Source organism: Notolepis coatsorum (genome assembly GCF_963971535.1).
Source record: "Notolepis coatsorum genome assembly, chromosome: 3".
NCBI classification, from domain to species: domain Eukaryota; kingdom Metazoa; phylum Chordata; class Actinopteri; order Aulopiformes; family Paralepididae; genus Notolepis; species Notolepis coatsorum.
The window spans coordinates 13,212,865-13,240,058 of NC_140167.1; the positions used below are offsets into that span (position 1 = coordinate 13,212,865).

General features: G+C 46.2%; 2 protein-coding genes across 2 annotated transcripts in view; one reads left to right on the top strand and one right to left on the bottom strand.

Moving 5' to 3' along the window:
* Window positions 1-1,200: 1,200 nt before the first annotated feature.
* Window positions 1,201-14,488, top strand: ccdc177 (coiled-coil domain containing 177; the record flags this gene model as incomplete). The annotated part of the gene is made up of 5 exons (XM_084311089.1): window positions 1,201-1,239; window positions 1,371-1,516; window positions 5,128-5,254; window positions 5,337-5,399; window positions 11,882-14,488. The coding sequence occupies 5 exons, from the start codon at window positions 1,201-1,203 to the stop codon at window positions 14,486-14,488; spliced, it is 2,982 nt and encodes a 993-aa protein (XP_084167215.1).
* Window positions 14,489-22,451: 7,963 nt separating this feature from the next.
* plekhd1 (pleckstrin homology domain containing, family D (with coiled-coil domains) member 1) overlaps window positions 22,452-27,194 on the bottom strand; it is a gene marked incomplete at both ends in the record, with an annotated part of 33,684 nt that continues 28,941 nt past the window's right edge. The window contains 1 exon segment of the mRNA XM_084311090.1: window positions 22,452-22,609. Within this exon segment, the coding sequence (XP_084167216.1) occupies window positions 22,452-22,609 (158 nt within the window).

Genomic DNA, 27,194 nt, shown 5'->3' on the forward strand with positions numbered 1-27,194 from the left:
TATTATTATTGTGTTATGTTATGGTATGGTATGTCTTGTTATATGTTATGTGAAATAAAAAAGATTTGATAAAAAAATAAAAGATTGTTCAATAAACTACTGAAAATGTCTTAGCAGCATCTCTACACCTTTTCCCTCATTGATATGCAAGGATCTATCAATATGCAAATTGGCATAAAAAACCCACTGATATTTACCAGGAATTCCAAACTGGCAGCTTACTGTTCTATTCTTTCAAGACATGTCAATACCGACTCAGCTTTCATGCCGAAGCTAAAGGTGTCGAGTTACCACATCTTGAGAGGTTCGACCTATTGGTGACATCACACATGAAACTCAGATTACAGGAGAGCACAGAGAAGTTCTCCCTCTCCAGGGGAAGAACGTGAAAAGAGCACTCTGGTGTTCTGCACAAATAACAATCTGTATAGTCAAAGTCACAAATAACAATCTGTATAGTCAAAGTCACAAATAACAATCTGTATAGTCAAAGTCACAAATAACAATCTGTATAGTTAAAGTCACATATAACAATCTGTATAGTCAAAGTCACATATAACAATCTGTATAGTTAAAGTCACAAATAACAATCTGTATAGTCAAAGTCACATATAACAATCTGTATAGTTAAAGTCACAAATAACAATCTGTATAGTCAAAGTCACAAATAACAATCTGTATAGTTAAAGTCACAAATAACAATCTGTATAGTCAAAGTCACATATAACAATCTGTATAGTTAAAGTCACAAATAACAATCTGTATAGTCAAAGTCACATATAACAATCTGTATAGTTAAAGTCACAAATAACAATCTGTATAGTCAAAGTCACATATAACAATCTGTATAGTCAAAGTCACAAATAACAATCTGTATAGTCAAAGTCACGCCTCCAAGAGGAGTTAACCATAGAAATCTGTTACGGTCTGGTGGTGTGTTGGACCCAGGTGCGGTGTAGAACAGATAAGACGATAGGCAGGTGTTGGTTTTCAAAACAATGAGCTACTCTTTATTCGGAGTAGAGAAATGAATATGCATATGATGGGAGAAATTACCATCTCCAAAACGCATTAGATCAACTTCACAAATCATAAAGTAAAATATACAATAAAACGGGGAAAATAAAGGGAAGACAACAAGGTCTCAAAAGCACGTTAAATAGTAAACTCCGCACCATGTAGACAATTTGTCCATCAATGATGCGAGGAACAGCAGGAACCGGCGGGGACATGGGCGAGGTAAGAAAGGGTTTCAGGAGAGATACGTGGAACGTTGGGTGAACCCGCATGGAAGTCGGGAGTAGCAGCCTGTAGGCCACAGGTGCATGCTGTAACGAGTCCCTCTCTTGTGCTCGCTCTCGCACCGCAAGCTCAATAATGCCGTCCAACTGCTCCGGAAGCTCCCGGAGAGCCAGCTCGTCCTTCATTCTCTCCGAGAGACCCTGAGCAAAGAGGACGACTACGGACCTCTCCTCCCAACCTCCTCTCTGGTCACGGTGCGGAACTCGATGGCATAGTCAGCCACCGAGCGGTTCTCCTGCCGACATGCCGTGAGCCGTCAGCCAGCCTCGTGCATCGATATTACCCGGGAGGTGTCGAAAATCTTGCCTCAGAACGATGACAGATTATAAAGGCACCTCCCTCAAGTGGAACAATGATATCTCCTTGGCGAATGAGCTCAATACCTTCTATGCGAGGTTTGAGGCTGTGAAGAACAACACCAGCCTACAGACCACTGCAATAGAAGGGGGAGCCACTGCCGATGGAGACTCAGTGTTCAGGATAACAGAACATGAGGTGAGGAGGACCTTTAAGAAAGTGAATATCAGGAAGGCAGCAGGACCGGACAGCATCCCCGGCCACGTCCTAAAAGTCTGTGCCAACCAATTGGCCCCGACATATTCAACCTGTCCTTAGAACAGGCTGTCACTCGTCTGAGGAGGCACCTGCTTGGGTCAAGATGGAGGAGGAAATGATATATCCCTCATCTCTGGAATCCTTCCTGACACAATCAGACAGACCTATACCTTTTAAAAACCCTTTAATGGCATTTATCAGGGAAACTTGGAATCAATCGCACAGAATGACTGGTGATAGCCCATATTTAACTACAAGAGCCTCGATATGGTATAATAAAAAACTAAAGATTGGTAAGAAATCAGTCATATGGGACGATTGGATTAAAAGGGGGATACATGTACTAGGTGATATAGCCGGGGAAGATGGAGTTTTGCCTTTTGAGGATATTAAAGAGGATTTTGATATAGATAATAAAAACTTTTATAAATTCCTACAGATTAGACATTGTATATCGTCATCAATAGCAGGACCAAAGTGTGGCCCGATTACTGCAATTCAAGAAATATTCTATAAAGGATGGCGTAGGAAAGGCGGTGCGTCAAGATTTTATGATGTTATAAGAGAATACAATGCACCCAAATTGGCGGGTCTGAGATTGAGCTGGGAGAACGATGTACGTGAGGATATTACTGAGGAAATGTGGGAGAAACTGGTGTCCAAATGGGGTAAATTCTCTCGGGAGGCGCAATCACAACTTATTTTTTACAAAGTGTTGAACAGAAGCTATTGGACGCCTAGTAAACTGGCCAGACTGAAATTAAGGGACAGTGACATCTGCTGGAGGTGTGAGAAGGAGACAGGCACTTTACTGCACATGCTGTACGAATGTGAGAAGGTCCGGAAAATGTGGGATCAAATTGTGATATTCCTAAGTAAGGTTCTGAATGTGAAGATAAATAACGCCCCAATGGCATGTGTTTTGGGTATAGTACCGAAAGGGATTAAACTGCCTAAATACCGGGGAATGTGGTATAGAATGGCCATGATATCAGGATGTAGAATTGCATTACGACATTGGAAATCACCTGTTGATATTACTTTTAAAGAATGGATGGAACTAATGTTCCGGACAGCATCATATGAAAGGGTGACGTATAGAGTCGCAGGGAGAGAGGATATTTTCGCTGAGGTATGGGACAGTTTTCTACACCTGACTGACCGGTCTGGGGACAAATGATTAAGGTGGGATTACAATGTTATCAAGGATGAATATGAAAAAGGGGATCTGATCTGATGGTACTTGTGCTTTATAATGTATTGTGTATGTATGTACATGTATTTTATGTCCGGATGGTGTATCTATGGAACGGTCACTGTCTCTATCACACTCACATGTGCGCAGGTATAGCCGCATACAAGTATCTAGGATACACATATTCATATGTGTACATAATAGGTTTACACACACTCATATACACAAGGATAAGTTATACATGTCAGGGGCACACATACATGCACATACTCACTTATAGGAAATAGGCATACACACACCTACATATACACATAGTTGAAGTATAGGCTTTCACTGACACATATGGGGGATACACATGTATATAGGAGACACACACATACGTAGCTGAGACGCACATATATATACACATCTGAGATATACACTCACATAGGGGGCAGAGGCACACATGGATACGAGACACACACAAGAGATAGGAGTACAGTCACATACCTGGAAGATGCACACACACACATATGAGGCATGTACACATGCTTACGTGATACACGTACCCACATACATGTGTTGGAGACATGCGTGCATGCATGTTATCATGCACAACTGCATGTGTCTGGGGCGCTTTCTCTCACATGCAATATGGAGAAGGGTGGCAGCCCGATAGAGGATGCAGCACATACCTGCTCGAAGGTAGTTCGGTCTACATGCAAAGTATATATATCAGGGATGTATACGCATAATGTATAGTATAGTATTTATCTTTTTTCGTAAGTCTTTTTTTATTTTCCATGTCAGTTGTTAATGTATTTGTATGAGTCCTTTACATGTTTTGTATGTTCTTACAAAAAAGAAAAAGGCAAATCCTGGAAATTGCATATGATGATGTGGAAAGAGATGTTTTGAATATTGGAGAGATTTGTGCAAAAAATAATAAAAAAAAAAAAAGGAACAGGCTGTCATCCCCACATGTCTGAAGAAGTCCACCATTATCCCTGTACCCAAAAAATCCAAGCCTGCTTGCCTCAACGACTATCGGCCTGTAGCTCTCACTTCCATAGCCATGAAGTGCTTTGAGAAGCTTGTGAAGGGCTACATCTGTTCCTCCCTCCCCATCAACCTGGACCCCCTGCAATTTGCATATGGCCCCAACAGGTCCACGGAGGACGCCATAGCCCATGTGCTGCACACAGCAGCATCACACCTGGACAAGAGGCAGGGGAACTATGTGAGAATGCTATTCATCGACTACAGCTCAGCATTCAATACCATAGTCCCCTCCAAACTCGTAGCCAAGCTCAGGGACCTGGGCTTGAACTATGACCTCTGCCAGTGGGTCTTGGACTTCCTGACGGGAAGACCCCAAGTGGTGAGAGCAGGCAACTGCACCTCCTCATCCATCACTCTCAACACGGGGGCCCCCCAGGTCTGTGTTCTGAGTCCCCTCCTCTACTCGCTGTACACACATGACTGTGTGGCACAGCGGAACAACAACACAATCATCAAATTGGCTGACGACACAGTAGTGGTGGGCCTGATCTCTGCAAACGATGAGAGGGCCTACCTGGAAGAGGTAGAGGATCTGGCGCGGTGGTATCAGGAGAACTGCCTCTCCCTGAACGTCAGCAAAACAAAAGAGATGATTGTGGACTTTAAGAGGTCGGGTCAGGGACTACAGCCCCCTCAGCATCGACGGGGCACCGGTCGAGAGAGTGAACAGTTTTAAGTACCTCGGAATCCACATATCCGAGGACTTGACATGGACCACACACATTGACAGTGTAGTCAAGAAGGCACGGCAACGCTTCTACTTCCTTAGGCGCCTAAGGAAGTTCAAAGTGAGTCAGAAGATCCTTAAGAACTTCTACTCATGCACAATAGAGAGCATCCTGACTGGTAACATCACCTCCTGGTTTGGTAATAGCACAGCACAAGACCGTAGCAGACTACAGAGAGTGGCCCGTTCAGCCGAACGCACAATTGGAGGTGGGTGATGACGTAGGAGGAACGTCAGAGGCTGCAGACTGAAGATCAGCGAACACTGGGTGATAGATTCTCTGCAGCCCTCTGGACCCCCGTTGTAGCGCTCTGGAGGAGGAAGTCGAGGCTCCCAAGCCGCCATCTGCGTTGGAGGAGACACCACTCCTTGCTGCTGTCGCCACCGCTGCTGACGTCTGGTCGGGCCGGGCGTTCATGAGGCTGGTGATGGCGGTACCCAGTCGCTGGATGTCGACCAATGTCGCCCGCTGGTTGCGCCCCTGTTCGGCTACCAAAGCCCCTCCTGTGTCGCCAGCACAGAGTGGATCTGTTCTGCCACCGCTGGGTCCACGATGGTCAGTCGATCTGTTACGGTCTGGTAGGTGTGTTGGACCCAGGTGCGGTGTAGAACAGATAAGACGATAGGCAGGTGTTGGTTTTCAAAACAATGAGCTACTCTTTATTTGGAGTAGAGAAATTAATACGCATATGATGGGAGAAATGTCCCGTCTCCAAAACGCGTTAGATCAACTTCACAAATCATAAAGTAAACTATACAATAAAACGGGGAAAATAAAGGGGAGACAACAAGGTCTCCAAAACACGCTAAATAGTAAACTCGTCTAACGACGATGCCGCATATACACACGTAAACATGAACTTTCAATAACTGATTACTTCGACAGTCAAAGCGACACGACAGTCAAGACACATAGCGAATTAACTTATTCCAAAAACAGATTTTTTTTTTAAATACTTTATTTCTCAGTTTACTAGACAAGAACAGACAAAACAAAAAGGAGGAGACAGAACAAAAATAAACAGACAAAACTAAACAAAAAAAAAAAAAAAAGGACTGCCAGACAGGAAAATAAAATAACAGTGTGACTTAACTCAAAGCATTAAAGTGTGTTGTATAGCCAGGTGTTACAAGGTGCAGGTCAAACATGATATACAGGGGTGAGTCTCTGCAGAGTGCAGTTAAAAACAGATTTGACACGACAGTCAAAGAGGCACGAAAACGAACACGCTTATCCTCCGTGGCAAGGAGGAGCGATAAGGCTTCAGCATGAATGCATAGAATTACTTACGGCAAGGTTCAGTGATCGACTGACGATCTGACTAGTAACCAGGAAGAACATATAAAGCCAACTTAACTATACACACCAGGTACCATTAGAGCAATCAGGGCAGATAGACAGGTAATTACCATTGAGCAACGCCAGGGCTTTTGCTCCCAGATGAGCACAAAACCCCAAACGTTACAGAAAACAGTGGAGGGGAGTTTTAACTTTACAAGTTCTTTATCAATGGATGATTTATGTCTGTCTCTGGTTGATTTTTGTAACTAATCTTGGATCATCGGTCAGGTGATATTGCGACAAGCTCCAGCGTGATTTAACAGGGAAACTGGACTAAAACCAGCACTCTTTTTTGTAGAGGCTTCAGGAACAGGAGCCCTGGTGATGCCTCTGCGCTCCTTCTCTAAGCCCACTCATCACCTTTCTTCACCGGTAGACTAGACAATACATGTGGGCATGTGTGTGTGACGGATCATACTGGTCTGCGTTGTGTTTGATGTTAAATGAGAATGTCCGAGGGGGAGTCGAACAGGGGGCTCCCGCGTCCGCGGGCGACGACACAGGCCGCTGCACTAAGAAGTGAATTCACTCCTAACTACCGTACCTATGCGTCTGTTAACCCTGTTATGGGGAAGTGAGTTTAATTTACCAGCCCGCACTGCCACAGTCACTCGTCAACACACCTGTTTCCGTGACTGTGGACATACCCACGGGCTTCCCCGTTACATGTGCAACCTTAGAAAACAAGAGCTATCTTTAGTCATGGTGAAGTTCATATGGTAAGTAAGTGTTATGGTAAACCAGCGGTATGGTCATGTGATCTGACCCATTAATCCTAGATCAATACTCCTGATCAGCATCTCCCACGGGGCCTACAGTAGGTTATTTGTGGTGGTCACAAGACTAGATGATACACTGTTGAAAACTAGAAGGACTGTGTGTGCAACGCAAGACTACAAACATTGTTGACGTGTTATTGTATCTTTTGGGGGGGGGGTCTATTTGCGGTGGCCTCGTCTAACAGTGCTTTCGGCCGCCACAATCTAAATCTATTCACGGGGGCAAGTAAGGCGTCCTCTGCCATACAAAACAGGCCGAGGACAGCGGGTCCTTTCGTTGGGGTTCCATGACAGCGCGGAACAGCTCACCTCTCGGTGAACCCCTAGTCCAGCTTTGGTGGGGAGCATTACCCCTGCGACCAGTGACCTGTGCAGCAACAACCCCCCCCCCACCGCCCCCCTCCCCCCCCCCCCCTCCCTAGACCCCATGCCCCTGTTTAACAAGCCCACCAGCACGTTCCCTGTTGTCACTTCTTACCCCATTGTCCCCTGATACGGCTCGCGCAGGGCGGGGCCAATTAAACCAGCACTGTTCTCCAACGCCAGGTCAAGAGTTTAGTGGGTCATCATCACACGGATTCCACCACCCCGAGTTATCTAATCCTCATCTAGGTCCCCTCTCGGTCGTCCTCACTGACTGGACCAGGACCGGTCTCTCGGTCTCTCGGTCTCTCGGTCTCTCTCGGTCTCTCTCTCTCTCTCTCTCTCTCTCTCTCTCTCTCTCTCTCTCTCTCTCTCTCTCTCTCTCTCTCTGATCTTCTGAGTGTGTTGAACTAAGCCTATAGGTAACGGCTGATCTTCTGAATGTGTTGAACTAAGCCTATAGGTAACGGCTGATCTTCTGAATGTGTTGAACTAAGCCTAGGTAACCACTGATCTTCTGAATGTGTTGAACTAAGCCTATAGGTAACGGCTGATCTTCTGAATGTGTTGAACTAAGCCTAGGTAACGGCTGATCTTCTGAATGTGTTGAACTAAGCCTAGGTAACCACTGATCTTCTGAATGTGTTGAACTAAGCCTATAACCACTGATCTTCTGAATGTGTTGAACTAAGCCTAGGTAACGGCTGATCTTCTGAATGTGTTGAACTAAGCCCAGGTAACCACTGATCTTCTGAATGTGTTGAACTAAGCCTAGGTAACCACTGATCTTCTGAATGTGTTGAACTAAGCCTATAACCACTGATCTTCTGAATGTATTCAACTGAAGTGACAAAGGGTGAGAAACGTAATTACATTTCTCAATATTAACATTTTATTCCCCCGTCTTACCCTTGCTATTATTTTACTGCTTTTTTTATTTATATTTCTACGCCCCACTATCTGCTGGGTGCATACTATGACCTTTATCATATTTTGTAACAGATTACAGAAATTCAAGAAGCCTATTGGAACGTCAGGTTCTGATATGATGTTGATTAATATACCTGCATTATTTTATCCCACTTTATGCTTTGCTCTTGCTGCTTGTTTCACACTGATTTTATGTCTTATTTCTTACTGATGTAAAGCACTTTGAACTGCAATTCCCTGTATGAAAGGTGCTATACAAATAAAGTCTATTATTATTATTATTATTATTATTATTAAGCCTAGGTAACCGCGGATCTTCTGAATGTGTTGAACCAAGCCTATGGTAACCGCTGATCCTGGATTAGGTCACTGGACTGTAAAAACATCACTATGACAACAACAGCAAACTAGTCCACCTTGTATATGGATATTTGTCCTTGTTGTAAGTGTTCATTGTGTTAACTTTGTATTCTCAAACTATTGACTGGCGACTGTTTAATGTTCTTAGTGCTGCTCTTTCTGGCTGCTTGCTGTGTTGGTGATAGTTGAATTTGAGCAGTGTATATCCTACTGTTGCTCTTGTTGGAAGTCAAATCAAATCAAATAAAATGTATTTGTAAGGCCCGACAACACACGTTAATGTCCCCATGGGCCGGACACGTCTTCTTTAAACAAGTCAAGAAGAAACATCACAATAAATCAAGAACAAAACAAAAAACACCATGAAATCCAAAATAAAATGTAAAATAAATAAATGCAACACTCCCAGACATACCCACACAATACAAAGGTAAGGAAAAACTCACTAAAAACCTAGCAATAGGAAAAAAGCACCACAGGCAATGTGGAGGGGAGAAACCTTAGAAGGGCCGTAGATGTCGGTGATAGTGTTGCTATAAAACAGGCGAAACAGTTGGTAAGTATGTACATATATGAAACACAAATATGTACATGCAATAGCAACTGGGGCACATGAGAACATTTTGAAAGATTGAAAATAGAATAGAGTTGAGTCGCTCTGGATTAGTCTGCTAAACGCCTAAGATGTAAATGTACCCTGCAGGTATTTCCTTCATCGAAAGGAGGTATGAGATGGCATTTTATGCCTTGAACATAGAATATGATGGTGGCCTATAGTCATAAGCAAGCTTGCTCAGTAAGAGTGTAAATACAGATCTGGCCATGGTTACTTGTATTGAGATTATTCTTATAACAGACCAACCATGCTCACATGTTGAAATAGTACTGTATGTGCATTTGTTCTAATACAAACGCTCACAAGATGTAGCGCTTATAGACGCTCGCGAAGCTGATTGGCTGAGAAATCAAACCATTTCAATCACTGGTTATGGTTTCTGCGACACCATAGCACCCCCTAGTGGTTTGCTTTAATAATTACAGTCCTGACCATTTTCACAGGCGCAGGACAACAACAGATGGCAGAAATTACACACGGTGTTGTGATTTTTCTATCTAGGCCATGCCTGCCCGTTTTATTTCGTTTTTTTTACTCTATTTATAGTTACCGGTATATACTCGACACACACATGTTCTGTATTACTTCAGTCTAATGACTCTTCATAGTGTGTGCGTCATATCAGTTTCATAGTCTAGCCCATAATGATTTATTTATTTATTTATTTAGGCCTATTTATTTTGGCTCATAGAAATAGGCTACTTTTTAATAAACCGTATCATTATATTCACGATTAGCTTGTTACAGTTTATTAAAAAAAAGAAAAATCGGGAAACTGGAGGAATAATTATGAAGACATCAATCAAACCATATGTAACATGGAAAAACAACCTCAATCCTTTATTTAAAAAAAAAATATATATATATATATATATATATAATAATAAGAAATAAATAAAAATAAAAAAAACTCAGGACTATATCCGCGAAGCTAATTAATTCGCCACCACTGTTCTGCTGAAAGCTGAGCTCTTGTATTGTGTGACTGACAAACGGTCCATCGCAGTCATATGCCTCTGATCGCAGTGAGCTCAGACAGTATATTTTTAGCAGACGGTGTATTCGCCACAAGCAGGCGCGGCTAGAGGATGCTGCTTGAGATGGAGGGATGCTGCTGAGTATAGCAGGTGCAGCAGGGGATCAATATAACGGGATGCATATAGCAGAAGATACGTTTACATTGGGGGAAAAAGAGAACGCTTCTTTCAAACACCGTACTCTGATTTGGCTCTGGTGATAATTATTGGCTTTTGCCGAATAGAAGACGGAGGACAGAGATTTGCGAATTCGCCCTCGACGGGCTAACAGTTACATACATATACTGCGAGGCAGGCGCCGTCTGTCTGTGTACACACTAGTGTGACGATGTGATTCTCCATATCGTTTGGTCGATCAGCCCTTTCTATCAAAACCTGATATTATTATGCAGGGAACAAGGGAGCCTAGACGGATTCAATTGGGACAAAGCATCGGTTTAGAAAACAGCTCGCGAACAGGCAGGTCAGTGGAAATGTGCAAGGTGTTGTTATACTGCATGTGATGCATCTATTCATTAAACGAAATAATAGCAGATGTTCTTTGTGTCACACCGGCTTTGATAATGAAACCACGTACCACAGTAATGCATGTTTTTTTTACGAACCTCTAAACAAATTGTTTTATGACGAAGTGCAAATGGCACAGGCCGTCTGCTGCTGGTATCATATCAATATAAAGTATTGGCCTCGACTCTCAGTGAGAAGGTGTAACCGAGGCCCCTGACAGGGCCGATGCGATATTAGATTTGTTGTTCATTGCTTGTTTAGGTTTATAAGAATGAATGAATGAATGAATGAATGAATGAAAACTTTATTTAACAGATTGCAGAATGGGTACAATACAGTACGGCTCAATACACACAATTGTTAAGGGGATGCAGACCAGAGAAAGACGTTTGTCTTGTTTCCATCAGGGTCCCCCATTTTCAATTCATATAGACATTTATGACATACACAACATACATGACATTTATGGCATAGGGACATATAGGTATTTAGTACTGATATACATTTGTGACATAAACGGTATTCAAATATACAGTACTGTTACCCCTAGATCCTGACAGAGTATATACAAGACTGTTGAGTTTAGTATATAATATGTAACCCATTTTAAGAATAAGGCTCTATGTGGCAACTGTTTAACAAAACGAGCCCTATATATATTGTAATTTGTGTGATTTCAAGGCTATCCTCTATAGCCTTCAGACTATATGGCAACAACAGCCAGGCCATCATGCTATATAGGGTGAACAATATTGACTAATCTAATTATTTCAACCTAGTAACTCACAAAAATAGATTCCCTTTTTGTATGAATGTGATGTTTTTCAAGTGTTATGTAATTTCCCCAAAGGGGGAATGACTCATCTGGTCATATAGGGGGCAGCATGATGAATGTGTGTGCGTGCATGCGTGCCGTTATTGAACCTGCGTCGTTGCGTTGACCCTCCCCCACAGACATCTCTTAAGCTCTGGATAGAACACTATAATCCTTGATGGATTGAAATCTCTCCCCCTATTTTATCCAACTCACCCTCATGTATATAATAATAATCACCCCTCCCCCCCCTCGCTCCTGCCCACCCCTCCTCCACCCCCCTATCCGTGCCCCCCTGTGTCTCCGCCTGCAGTGTCAGCCGACCATGGTGGACCCCTCGGAGCCCGACGATCAGAGCAAGTGCAAAGGTGGTCCCCCCCGGCTGGAGGACGACGACGACCCGACCGCGGCCACCGGAGTCCCCCGGCTGGCGGAGCAGGGCGACGGCATGGCGTCAGAGGAGGACGCGGAGGAGGACGCCAGCTTCGAGACGCCGCCCACCGGCAGCTTGGAGCCCAGCCCCTGTCACAAGGCGGCTCCCCCTTCCCCTCCTCCGGAGCCCGAGCCGGAGGTCGGCCCTCAGGGGACCCAGCCTCAGCAGCAGCAGCAGCAGCCTCAGACGCCCCCCGAGAGGGAACCCAAGCTGCACCTGGACCTCTACAACTTCGACTCCCAGGACGCCGAGGGCAGCCGCTACGTGCTGACGAGCCCCCGCTCCCTGGAGGCGTGCGCCCGCTGCGGGGTGAAGCCCGTGGAGCTCCTGCCGCGCCCGCTGGCCGACTTCGCCCGCGAGGCCCCCGGCCGCTCCATGCGCGTGGCCACGGGCCTGTTCGAGGTCTACGAGAGGGACCGGCACGCCAAACTGAGGCAGTGCCGGGAGGAGAGGGAGAGGATCGTGCGGGAGGAGAAGAGGAGGATCCTGCAGGCGGCGGTGAACGGCAACAACAACAGCAGCGAGTCGTCCTCGGCGTCGGCGGCGGAGCAGCAGCAGCACAAAGCCACGCCTGAGTCTAAATCCGTGCCGGTGACCTCCAGCGCGGCCCCGGCTCTGGGAGCGTCCTCTAGAGCCCAAGCAGCGGGTCTGGCCTCCAAAACGGGCACGGCGCTTTCATCCTGCCCCTCCGCTAAAGCTGTGCACACCGGCTCTGCCCAGTCCACGAAAACAAGTGCACTGAGCTCCGCGACGCCCTCCAAGGCCCTCTATCCTGGTTCCACTAAGAATCCTAAGACATTGTTCTCGTCCTCCGTGTCGTCGTCGGGGGGCCCTCCGCCGGTGGTCAGGAGGGGGGCGCCCGGCGGTAAATCCGCGAACACTTTCCCCCGGTCGTCTCCGAAACCTCCCGCCTTCCCCAGGGCCAAATCCACCCTGACGTCCGGCGTGTCCAAGTCCCCCGCTTCCTCCGCGGCCGGACCGCCTCTCAACGGCATGACGCCCCGGCCGTACTCTCAGCACAACGGACACCACCTCGGGCTCCCGTCCCAGTTTCGATCCAAAAGCCATTCGATGGAGTCCTTACAGCGGCGGATGGACACCGGCGTCTGCTGTTCCTCCACCTCCACCACCACCACCAACACCACGTGCACCTCCTCCGAGTCCGGGGCCTCGTCCTCCTACAGTTGGGAGGGAACGCGGGACCACTGGGCGAAGGTCTCCAGCCCGCGCGCTCGCACCCTGGCCACGTTCAACTCCCTGATGGGCCGCAGCCTCAGCCTGGGCGACCTCAGCCACTCCCTGCAGACCACGCAGCAGGTGGAGCGCATCGTCAGGGAGGTCAGGCGGCGGGGCCTGAAGGCCGTGCCGGAGCGCGACCGCAAGATCGCGGCCCTGATGCTGGCCAGGTACCAGGAGGAGGACATCATGAGCCAGACGCGCTACGTGGCCCACCTCCAGTGGGACAGCGAGAAGCGCATGGACGAGCTGCGGCGGGAGCAGGAGGACCGCGAGAAGCAGCGCGCCGTGCAGCAGTGCCAGCGGGCGTGGCAGTGCCAGGTGTCGACGCGCCAGCGCCGGCTCAGCCAGCAGGAGCGCGAGTCGACGGCCACCAAGCTCCGGCAGGCGGAGGAGAGCGAGGAGCGCTGGAAGGAGCTGGCGGAGCAGCAGGAGCGCGGCCGGCTGCTGAGGCTGCAGCAGGCGGCGCGCGAGGGGAAGCAGAAGAAGGTGCTGCAGGAGCAGAACCTCCGGGCCCTGGAGGAGGACCGGGCGGCCGTCCTGGAGCAGGAGAGGCTGCTGCTGAAGGAGAAGCTCACCATGGCGGAGCTGAAGAGGCAGGAGAAGGAGCACCAGGCCCAGGAGGAGAGGCTGGGGCTGAACCGAGCGGAGGGCCGGCGGCACGCCGCCCTGATCCGGGTGATCTCCCGGCGGGAGGAGGAGGAGAGGGAGGACTCCCGGAAGGCGGCGGAGGACAAGCTGAGCCGCTCCCTCGACAACTACGAGCAGATCGTGGAGCGCCGGGGGCAGGAGCGCAAGGAGAAGGCGAGGCGCGAGGAGAAGCAGATCCAGAAGACGCGCAAGGAGGCGGAGCGCCGCGAGAAGCAGCAGCGGCAGCAGGTGGAGGCGCGCGCCAAGGAGGCGGAGAAGCGCGGCCAGCAGGCGGCGATGGTGGCGGAGGAGCGGGCCAGGGAGAAGGCCCAGCGCGCCGGGCAGAGCCGGCAGGAGAAGGAGAAGCTCCAGAGGCTCAACAGGCAGCGCGTGGAGGACGAGGAGAAGCAGAGGCGCCTGGAGCTGCTCCAGTCCATCGAGAGGAAGCTGGAGAAGAGCGAGCAGATCTTCAAGGAGAAGCGCGCCGTGCTGGAGAGCGCCCGCGACGTGGCGCGCGCCTCCTTCCACGTGCGGGACCGGGTGCGCGAGGAGACCAACATGCGGACCTTCGATAAGATGGCGCTGGAGGCGCAGCTCCAAGCCAGCCTGGACGAGAAGTGAACCCCGTCCCGCTGCAGGACTCCTCTCCACCGGCCGTGTGCTCGGCTCCTGCCTTCATTGTGGCCTCGCTGCTCAACAGCTTTACCCCACAGCCTATTATGAATTACAGCTTTTATTGTGCTATGCTTCCCCCGACGCATTCCTCCCCAGTTGTTCTTTGGGTAAATTTCATCATGCCTTTTTTCCTTTTTTACATTATCATGAAATCAAATGCGAACCCAAAAAAAAAGGCTTTTGGATTGTGGATGTAATGGAACTACAATGTACAGCGATCGCTACAAATGAACAGTTGGACACAGAACTTCATATAAGATGAGTTTTAGCGAGTGCTGCCTTGTGCCAGTAACGCAAACCCTCCAGTAACACAACCTCAGTTACACAACCTCCAGTTACACAACCTCCAGTAACGCAACCTCCAGTAACACAACCTCCAGTTACACAACCTACAGTAACGCAACCTACAGTAACACAACCTCAGTTACACAACCTCCAGTTACACAACCTACAGTTACACAACCTGCAGTTACACAACCTCCAGTTACACAACCTACAGTAACGCAACCTACAGTAACACAACCTCAGTTACACAACCTCCAGTTACACAACCTCCAGTTACACAACCTACAGTAACACAACCTGCAGTAACACAACCTCAGTTACACAACCTCCAGTTACACAACCTCCAGTTACACAACCTCCAGTTACACAACCTACAGTAACGCAACCTACAGTAACGCAACCTGCAGTTACACAACCTACAGTAACGCAACCTACAGTAACGCAACCTGCAGTTACACAACCTCCAGTAACACAACCTCCAGTAACGCAACCTCCAGTTACACAACCTACAGTAACGCAACCTACAGTTACACAACCTCCAGTAACACAACCTCCAGTAACGCAACCTCCAGTTACACAACCTACAGTAACGCAACCTCCAGTAACGCAACCTGCAGTAACGCAACCTGCAGTAATGCACAACCTCCAGTAACACAACCTCCAGTAACGCAACCTCCATTAACGCAACCTCCAGTAACACAACCTCCAGTAACGCAACCTCCAGTAACACAACCTCTAGTAACGCAACCTCCCGTAACGCAACCTCCAGTAACACAACCTCCTCCTGTCCGTTTCCCTCCCTCCCCCCCCCCCCCCCCCCCCCCCCCCCCCGGCTGTCTCAGCCACACTGGACTGAAAGCCGTGCCGGGATGAAAAGAGTCATTGTCAGCCGGCCCGGGAAGCACAACTCCATGACAACAGCGCGGAGGCTCTTTTAAGGGGAAAATTAAAAAGCCTAGAAGAAGCAGGAAGTGAAATGGTTTCCAGACCCCTAAAGCACACGAGGGATCCTTTTGTACACATCGTGACCCGGGTAGATGAGCGAGTGGACCTCGGCTGCCGTCTTCACCGAACTGCTGACAGTGCAGTGGAGGGTTCTCAGCGCGGGGGCTGATGAAGCATTGGGACACAGGTTCTGCAGCGGGCGCATTCTCTCTCTCTCTCTCTCTCTCTTTCTCTCTCTCCCTCCTCTCTCAAATACTCCTGGGCTACCTCTGTCATCCCCCTCTCCAGTGTCAGATGGTAGTACACAGCGAGGGGGAGGAGGAGGGGGGGCACCAGAAAGACTCACAACACGCAACTCCCGACCCCCACACGGCTCATCCGACTCGTCCGCACCCGCTGGCCTGAAAACAACGAAGTCGCTCCACGACCACATCAAGGTCACCCGGTACGCACTTGGCCTCCGCTGTGTGTCAGTGTAAAGTGTGACATGATGAACTGAACACCCAGGTTACATAAAACCCGCTACCTACTTTTCCATCGGGCGCCGTAGCTTTTCCATATGTGTGTGTGTGTGGGGGGGGGGGGGGGTGGGGGGTGGGTGGAAAAAAAAAAAACACGCAGACGTTTGACCTCAGTGACGTTTATAGTATTTATTTATACAGACAGGCTTTTAAGGCCCCCGCCCGCGGCTGTGCTAATCCTACGATCTCTCCGCTTAAAAACATACTTTAAAAAAAAAAAAAAAAAATGAAAAGAAAGAGAGATGGGCTCTTGCCCTCTGATGTAGCTGTTGCCATAGCGATAGCAATCGGGTCGGAACAGCGGGCGTGAGACAGAATGCGTGGGAATGTGGAAGGGTGGAGGGGGAGGGAGGGGGAGGGAGGAGGAGCTGGCTCTCTGACAGAGAAGGGCAGCTCATTCTGGCAGATTCTGAAAGGGCATTATCGGAGGAGCAATCCGTCGGTCGGCGCTATATTGACATCTGCGTGGGGGGGGGGGGGGGGGCAGGAGAATTACGGCATTACAACAGTGTCACTCCTGACCGTGACCTACAGAGTCAGCCGCCCCCCCCCCCCCCAGGCTGCGTCTGCAGCCGCCTTACTGCGCACAGCAGGTTAGATGGCAGGACCTGCCGCCCCAGACGGGCACGTGTCTGACACCTGCCGCCGCCACGCCCCCTGGCTAACGAGATAAAAGCAAAGATTAATCTGAAACGCAGAAATCAGTCTAAGCGGCACGCTCCTCCTATGCAGAGAGTTGGACGACGTTTCCACTGTCGAAACAACTCTGCCCAAACAGGAAGTAAACTAACCGGTGCTTAATATATTCATATTATTTGACCCTTAACATATTGAATTAAATACAATTATTGTTCCTCCCATATTCTTTTAGTCTCTTTTACAAATAAGAACTGAAAATATGTTTAAAAAAAGTTAAATCATTTTATTTCACGGCTTCTGTGCAGCCTTTATTCACTGTGTCCATGGAAACGACGATGAACGCAGGCATAAAGGCATGGTTTCCTTACGCAGACAAATGTTCAAGCTTACTTTTTGGTTATTGGTGATACTCTGGAGTCTGTATGCACCCAATTCAACATTATAGCCACATTTTCTTTCAAACTGATTTGGTAATATGTTTGCCCTTTTGCGGCGGAGCTGTTTCAGAGACTGTGAGGTAATGGCATAGAGACAGCTCTGCGTAGGAGTGTGGTCTGGCAGGGGAAATTGAGGGAAGCAAGAGTTGTGTTTGGAGGATCAAGAAAAGTGAGCAGGTTTTGATAACATTATGCCTTGGCGGGAGCCATGCGACATGTGTAATCGTAGTGAAGGTACTGGAAGGTTAAAGAGACGAGATGGGAGCTGTGTGGATATCTATGAGGGTTATTGGAGAAGTGCAGTGACAGGTTCGGAGAAGGTTATTTGTAAGTGCTGTGGAATGTTGAATTTAAGTTGATCATTCCTACACGGTTAGCCTACATCACAGAAAAGAAGTGAACAGCGTCTCACATTTGTCCGACGACAAATTCATAATAACACAAATAATAAAAGTTAAATTTAAAAGTTATAATATTAATAATAAAACATATTTATATAGGCTGTCACCTTTCGATACAATCTAGCAGCAGAGTTCTTCAGAAACTTCAAAATAACTCAAGAGGAAAAACAAATAAATCGCACGATAACAGATACACTTAATAAAACGAGACGGCTAACCAGCAGGTTAAGTAAGCACTTGTCTGGTGTAGTTGCGGTTGTAGTTGTTTGAAACTGAAACAAAAACATATTCACTGTGGTTGTTCCCTGTTCAGACAGACGCTAACATGTCAGGTCTTTGCCGGGTGTTAAAAGTCAGATCACTGGTGCCTGTGTGAACAGCCCCGTCCTTATTCACTCATTTCTTTTTCATGTCTTTCATTTGCCGCAGGGTCCCGGTGAAGGAGGAGGACATGACGGAGTCGTCTGCTCTCTTGCCCCGCAGAACTCTCAGTTAGCCTGTGTAGACTGTTTCAAAATGATAATAACATTCTAGGAAGGACCCACGGTTATTTCCTGTCACAACGTTTGCTAATGCTAATAACGGACAAGAAATACACTGTTCCCCTAGCAACGGAATTCTGGTGAAACCGTCTTATGGACCTTTTCTAACTTGACAACATAAACATTCTAAATGGGTTTATTTGCCGTTTGCCGTGTTTGCTAATACAGTAGCCGACAGGAAACACACTGGGGCCCCCGAGCTGATCCCCGTGGCAACAGAATCCTTCTGGAAAGGTCTATATCACAGCTCCTTTCTTGATGCAATCAAGTTGTCATTTCACAGTAACAAAACGTGTGATTAGATAAATGTTTGATTTCAGTTTGATGAGGGTTGACAGACCAAAACGTCACCCGTGTTTTGTTAGATTAGTGGAATACATTTCCTCATCCTCCTGCTTGCAGTGTCACTCTAAATGAAGAGTGTTTCTCATCTGACTAGATTGATTTAATCTGTAAATCAGTAAATATGCAGTCGCGACAGAATCAGCCGACAGATTTTGTTTCATTTTGTTACCGTTTCATTGCAGCGTACTTACAGGTAAAGGGAGCTATAATATAAAATGTTACACAACTCTTCTTTCCACAATGAGCTGATTTACAAGGGACTCTGATACCGATACCGGTATTGGGTTATTGGGTTGATATCAGGCTAATCGTTTCAGAGAATATACCCAACACTGATACCAAGAGACACTATGTAACATGTCAGGAGTGATTTCTTTTGCATCTTTGGCACATAAGAGGCACGAACTCTGCGGTCCCAAGCTAATGGTCAAAGTGTAAAATGTTTGACGCAACGGATCAGATCGCTATTCGCTATCGGCCGCCAACACTGAAGGTTTAGGAGCTGGTTCACGTCATGGGGAAAGTGGTATCAGCGTTTACCTACATTTAACTATGGCAGTAATGAGACTGTATAAGGTTCAAACACGCTTTATTAAACATCAAGGCATGTCGTACAATCCATCCAACTCCAATGTCATCTTCCCTGGATTCTTACCCAATAATTTTAACCCTAACCCCGCCCCCCCCCATAAAGTAATTTTATCATTTGTACATTTATCATTCGAATGCTTGCTTCCATAAATGACACTCGAGTTACGTCGTCAAGTGACAGACTTTGGGATTGTAGCGTTGATGGAACAGCTGAAGGGCCATATCGGAGACCTATCGGATTTCATTGTTTTCGTCAATGCGTGAATACAACTCTGTTAAAAGGAAACAAAAGAACACAACCTGTGTATACAGTCAAATACCAGTACAATAAATACAAACATTTTTCAAGAAAGGTTTTCACTGTCTGTGCTCCTTGATAAAAGAATACTAAACAAACATTCACACGAATCTACTGTAGTAACGTTCAGAAAGTAATGAATGCGTCTCACACATTAGATACTCTAGCTAACGTGCTATTATAGTAGCATACATTTGCGTGACGTGGACATTAGAAACCAAGGGCGTAGGATTGGTTTCAACATTGGGGGGGGACATTTTAAGTGGGGGGTCTGGAGGTCCTCCCCCAGGAAATGTTGAGTGTAAAACACTGAATTTCCTGCATTCTGGTGTACTTTTATTTTGTAATTTTATTTTTATTTTTTATTTATGTAAAAGGAAAATACAACGTTCAGGTACCCGCTGACACAAATATAATGCAGTAAGGCTCTGAAATTGTTGGTTAAAATAGAGTTACAAGTAAGAAGGATATATAAATGTTTTGACCGCCTTCTTATTTTATTTTATTTCTTACATCTTTTGGGGAGGGGGTCATCTTTCATATTAGCTATATCTTTGAGGGGGACAAATTGACCTTTTCTCAATATTGAGGGGGACATATCCCCTGCAACCCCAACTAAATCTGTGCCTATGTTAGAAACTGATATATCTTTTACATTTCTAGTTTATACTGTATTTCAGTGTCAAGTCATATTGTGTACAATGAATGCCTTATTGGGTGGGGTCTGCAGAGATAAATAACTTCACAATGTAATAATTGTATCATTTAATTAATTATTAGTATTTCATTTTGGTTACCAGTAATAGTTAGAATGGGAATCCTATTAAAATCCTTCCCTCTTCTTATTGCCATCAGCCCACTAGACCACAAAATGTTTAGTTAAATCAGAGGACATTTCTCCGAAGGGGCTCCCTGGCCAAATGTGTATCATTAGGTCGGTCTTTGGTATGAAGAAGTAATCCATGTTTACAATGGCTTCACTCATTGTCCATTCCATCTTAATTTGGATTGGTTCATTGGGGTTTCGAATTTGATTCATATTTACATCTGTACATCATGGCTGTCCCAGACTAAAGATATTCCCAGTTGACTAAAGGGTGCTTCCACACTAAGGGACCACCTGGGCCCAGATCAGAGTACACTCGACCCCAAAGTCCAGTTTATTTGATTAGTGTGAACACTGTGTTCCGTACCGGATCAACGAACCGTGCCCACATTTGAGAAGGTGTACTCTGGTAGGGAACAACATTACTGTTGAAAGCTGGCCGACGGGAGAGTGCAGTGGACGTGGGGGGGGGGGGGGGGGGTACTTGTACTCAGGCACGGCACGAAGCAATCACACCTAATGTGAAAACACCATAATAGTTATAGGACTTTGTCAAGTAATCAATTAGTTGATTTAATCGACCAAATCTGTTACATTTGGTTAACCAGAAGGACCTCTTCAAACCCAGCACTTCCTACAGATGTGTTCCTCATTTTCAGGAAGCATTCAGCATGAGGAAAAAAGCAGGGGCGGCTAGGTGATGCAGTGGGCAAGGCGCTCACCACCAATGCAGGAGACACTGGATTCGAGCCCAGCTCTCCGCATTGCTATCAGCTTGGCTGGTCGTTCATACTAATACAATTGGCAGTATTAGGGGGTGGGAAGCTGATGGGTGGGGATCGGACGTTGTGGACAGCGACTCCTACAGGTCGGTTGGTGCGCCTGCGCAGCAGAATCAGGAAGCGACGGGAGCGGCGTGCCCTCCCACGCAGACCCCCGACGCTGAGAGATCGCGCTGTGCAGGTGAAAAGATGCGACTGCTGCTTCCTCGAGTACCGGAGGGGACACGTGATGTAAGGCTTAGTCCACATTGCAGCCGGCTTGTGGGAGGCATGGCCTAACAGCGTTCGAGACAGGGGAGGGTAGAATTGGACGATACGAAATTGGAATGGGAGAAAATAGAAAATGGGAGAAAAAGTAGATACAAAAAAAAAAAAAAATACTAAACAAAGTCTTGCTCGACTAAGACTGAACTGACTGGTTAAGGGGCAGAATAAGCCCTACCGGACAGTTAAACCTGGGTCTTGAATTCATTTGATGAAAGGATGGGAGCTGGTGTCACAGGACGCCACACTATTGCACTGAGGTAAATCTGTAGGACAGCGGCTCTCAACCTGGGGGTCGGGACCCTCCCGGGTCTCACAAGATAATATTGGGAGGGTCACGAAAAGATACAAATACATACATCATATTATAAATCTTTGGTAAAGATGCTTTTTTTTCATCATGAAACGATGAATATTAAAATTGTGTACAGCCCTCCTCTAATTATTAATAAAGGGAATAACCTATAAATGGTACAGTAAATAAAGATTATCATTTGGTGTTAAAGTGCACCATCCTGACAATGATTGACCGTGTCAGGGGGTCACGAATAGATGTCCCTCTGTTTTCAGGGGCTATGAAGCAAAAAGGTTGAGAACCACCGCTTTAAAGGAGTCTCTCTCTAGCTCTCTCTAGCTTTCTCTCTCTCTAGCTCTCTCTGTCTCTAGCTCTCTCTCTCTCTCTAGCTCTCTCTGTCTCTAGCTCTCTGTCTCTAGCTCTCTCTCTCTAGCTCTCTCTCTCTCTAGCTCTCTCTCTCTCTAGCTCTCTCTCACCCTCTCTTGCTCTCTCTAGCTCTCTCTCTCTAGCTCTCTCTCTCTCTAGCTCTCTCTGTCTCTAGCTCTCTCTGTCTCTAGCTCTCTCTCTATATATCTCTCTCTCTAGCTCTCTCTGTCTCTAGCTCTCTCTGTCTCTAGCTCTCTCTCTATATATCTCTCTTTCTAGCTCTCTCTGTCTCTAGCTCTCTCTGTCTCTAGCTCTCTCTATATATCTCTCTCTCTAGCTCTCTCTGTCTCTAGCTCTTTCTCTCTCTTGCTCTCACTCCTCTGTCTTGTTGAACGAGTCCTTGCGAGCGAGGATCTTGAAGACGCTCTCTCTGAAGCTGCTGTCAGAAGACAGTCTCCAGGCCGTCTCCCTCAGCTCCTCCATGCTGCCTCCCTCAGTGTTGGACACGACGAAGGACTTGGAGTGTTTCACTGTCAAAAGAGAAACGTAGAAATCATCACATTAAAAGATGTGAATCCCTACCCACATTCAAAACCGCTCTTAAAGAGCACCTACGGGAGGTTGCTATTCGAAACTGCCCCCCCCCCACCCCCTCCTAATAGACAGTCTCCTCCCCACCGTATGTATATATTCTCTCCCCACCGTAGGATGTATATTTTTTTCGTATATTGTTCGTCAAACAGTGTCGACCTTGAGTGTTACACTCTGAGTGCATATAGTATAGACATATTAGCATAGTAGGTAGTAGTAGTATAGACATATTAGCATAGTAGGTAGTAGGGGTGTAAAGGTACACGTATCCGTACCGAACCGTTTCAGTGTGTACCGTACCGAATGGCTGTGTAGTGTACCGAACGAATACAACGATATGTTAACCACTAACGACCGCCCACTGGGGGCTGTTTTTTTCACAATTTAATATAATTATTATAAAAAAAAATTAAAGTCGATTATTAATTTCAATATAGAATATTCGTTGACAGCCCTACAAGTAAGGGATAATGTATAGCTACGAGGTCATTGTCGCAAAATAATTGACCGACACAGAGTTTAAAATACCGAGCCGCCTCGGCGAGATGTTTTAAACGTCAGTGAAGGTCAATTATTTTGCGACAATGATCAAGTATAGCTATACATTATCCCGCTTATTACATGGCTAACTTACTAACAATATACCTAATTCATTTTACATCGACTCGCAACACTGGTTCTGGCTGCGTTCTGGCTCCGCTCGTCGCTCTGCCCCCTGTCATCGCCGGCAGCAGAACACCGGCAGTGTCTAATTGCACTGAAACAGTGTGTGTCAGTGGGCTTGATTGCGAACAGCTGCGCACAGCGGTCATTATTGTCCCACAGCGGTCATTATTGTCTGATAACTGACCTCTGACGCGCGCTATTGACCAATCACAAGCAAGCATTTCGGCGAATGTGAAAACGCCATGTAATAAGTACAATTAGTAACTGCACACTACATCCCCCCTGAGTGGAACATGGAAAGCCAAACTTTCCCCCACTGTACCAAAAACCCGTACCGAACCTCGACTTCAAAACCGAGGTACGTACCGTACCGTGGTTTTTGTGTACCGTTACACCCCTAGTAGGTAGTAGTATAGACATATTAGCATAGTAGGTAGTAGTATAGACATATTAGCATAGTAGGTACTAGGTAGTAGTATAGATATTAGCATAGTAGGTAGTAGTATAGACATATTAGCAAGCATAGTAGGTAGTAGTATAGACATATTAGCAAGCATAGTAGGTAGTAGTATAGACATATTAGCATAGTAGGTAGTATAGACATATTAGCATAGTCGGTAGTAGTATAGATATATTAGCATAGTAGATAGTAGTATAGACATATTAGCATAGTAGGTAGTAATACAGGCAAGGTAGATTACTTAGTAACAAAGTGCATAATAGTAAAAGACAGTATGAAGGTTAGTATTCCAGCTCCTACTCCTGAGCCTACAAGAGGCTCTTTCTGCTGCCCCCCCTCCCATCTCGTGAGACTCTGGGGGTATCGCTCATTGTTCCGTAGTATTCTACGATAGGTTTTGTCTTCACCCCAACAATAATTCAGAGTCTCAGGGAGGCGAGAGTGAACTGAATTTATATTCCACTGTAGACAAGCAGGGAATACCAATGAATCCAACCAAACAATAGGCACGTTGTTGTATGCTGTGTGTATGTCGTAGGGCTGTCCTCCAACCAAAACAAATGATTAGTTGACTAAATTGTGTTTCAAAATCATGCAGAAATACCTTTTTAAATCTCGTGCTCACCAGAGATGTACTCGCCATTTAGATGTACTTAAAGGAACACGCCAACATTTGGGAAATGAGCTTACAGTCTTCTCCAGAGAGAGACAAGAAGATAGATACCAGTTTCCTCTCTGTGCGTTCAGTAGAAAGCTATCTGGCGGCATGTTAGCCTAGCTTAGCACAATGAATGGAAGCGGACATGACCGGTTAGCCTAGGCATTGTCCAACTAACACCTCTCCCGAAGGCTAACCGGCCATGTCCGCTTCCATTCATTGTGCTAAGCTAGGCTAACGTGCAGCCAGATAGCTTTCTACTGAACGCACAGAGAGGAAACTGGTGTCTATCTTCTTGTCTCTCTCTGGAGAAGACGATAAGCTAATTTCCCAAAATGTTGGAGTGTTTCCTTTAAAAATATGTCTTTCAGCATGCAAGAAAAAAAACATAGAAATTGACAAATCGCACTAATAGAGTCTTGGTGGACTGAGAGCAGAGCGGGGTGTAAAAAGTACCCAGAAATTATTCTTAAGTGAAAGTATGGGTACCGTCTCAAAATCGTACTCAAGTAAAAGTCAGAGTATCTGGCTTAAAAACACACTTAAGTAAAAGTAAAAAAGTTTCTACTTTTAAATGTACTTAAGTACTAAAAAGTTAAAGTAAAAACCTTTTTTCTGACTGTCTATTCTTCCGATAGCAGGTGTTTAATCAAAGATTCCCGCTTTCTAGTCTTGCACAAGGACCAATCAGCATGGGTATGGGCGGGTTCATTTTCCATTAATTGATGGATTTGATTGGCTGTTTTTAAATAAAGCGCGGCCGCAGGATTAATAACGTTAACGTTAGTTCGGCCAGAGAAACAAATATACCAATTAAAATGGTTGGACCTGCGAGATTTGTACTTTGTAGGTCTGTGAATCAACTCAGACTACCATTGACCTCATTCTGACCTCCGACAAGTCCAAGATCTCCAAGAAAGGGGTTATAGCATGCGGGTTAAGTGATCATTATATGATATTCTGTACCCGCAAAAAACTAAAACAAAAGGCTGGCTGCCACAAAACAGTCACATCTAGAGACCTTAAAACCTACTCTAGCGAGGCCTTTAACCTTGAACTGGAGAGCCTGGACTGGTCAGATGAACTCAATAGTACACTGGTTGAAGAAACATGGCTTGGTTTCAAAACCAAATTCTCAACAATACTAAACGACATGGCCCCCCTAAGAACCACCAGGGTAAAAAATCGCGCTGAGCCGTGGATGCACTCCGAAATACTGGCCGCTATGAAAACCAGAGACAAAAAATGCTCTGAGTTTCGTAAAAGTCAGTCAAAGCTTACTAAAAGCACGAGCAGTGAACTCCAAGCCCACGTGACTGAACTCAAACTAGAAAGAAACAGACTAAGAAACGACGTAAACTCCATGATCAAAACTGCAAAAAAGAATTTCATCAATGACAAAACTGAGGAAAACAAAAACAAACCACGTGAACTTTGGAAATTACTCAATAATCAACTAGGATGCAGTAAAAAACTTAAAACCAGATTCTCAAACATAAACATAAAAACGGACAACACGCTCATCACAGACAAGCTGGATGTAGCCAATTACTTAAACATTTTCTTCACAAACATAGCCACAACACTGGTAAACAAACTACCCTCCCACTCAGGGCTTTATGGGGTAGAACACATAGTAGCTTACTACAAAAACCTAGGGGTCCGCAAGGACGACTTCAAGCTGGAAATGGTAACAACAGATGAGGTACTCAATAAACTGAGCGCCCTCCAACCTAACAAGGCCACTGGCCATGACAACATCCCCTCCAAATTCCTCAGAGACTCAGCAGCCGCCATCACCCCAATCATCACACACATAATAAACCTCTCCATAAAACAGGGACACGTCCCCAAGGACTTCAAAATTGCGAGGGTGACCCCTCTGCACAAAAAGGGCAGCAAATTAGACCCAGGCAACTACCGCCCTGTTTCTATTCTCACCTCCATCTCGAAAGTCATGGAAAAAATAGTCTACGAACAGGTCGAAAAGTACCTAGCGGAAAAAAATCTAATCTACGAATTCCAATCTGGCTTCAGAACATCCCACTCCACTGACACATGCCTTCTCTATTTGAATGACCACATCAAACAAGAGGTGGACGCAGGCAAATACTGCGGCATGGTCATGCTGGACCTACAAAAGGCCTTTGACACGGTCAATCACTCCATTCTGATTGACAAGCTAAAAGCAATTGGTTTTGATAGTCTATCAGTGAGCTGGATGCAATCCTACCTTGAGGGGAGGGAACAGATGGTGGAGGTAAACGGTACCCTATCCCCCCCTCTCACAGTGAGCTGTGGTGTTCCACAAGGAAGCATACTAGGACCGCTACTGTTCCTAATTTATGCAAATGACATGTCGTCAGCTTGTGACTGCAACTTGTTCCTGTTTGCGGACGACTCAGCCCTGCTGGTCTCTGACAAGAACAAGTTACAGGTTGAAAAAACCCTCAGCTCGGAACTAGGCAGAATCTGCATATGGCTCGCTGATAACAAACTATCATTACACATGGGCAAAACAGAGTCCATTCTCTTCGGTTCAAATAACAAACTCAGCAAGACCGACGGCTTCTCAGTTACAGTGGGTGACAATATTGTCACAAGGAAAGATGAAATTACCTACCTGGGTTCCATCCTAGAGGCTAATCTCTCCTGTGACAAAATGGCATCCAATGTAATAAAAAAAGTCAACCAACGAACTCGATTCTTGTACCGGATCTCCTCTCTGGTAAACAAGAAT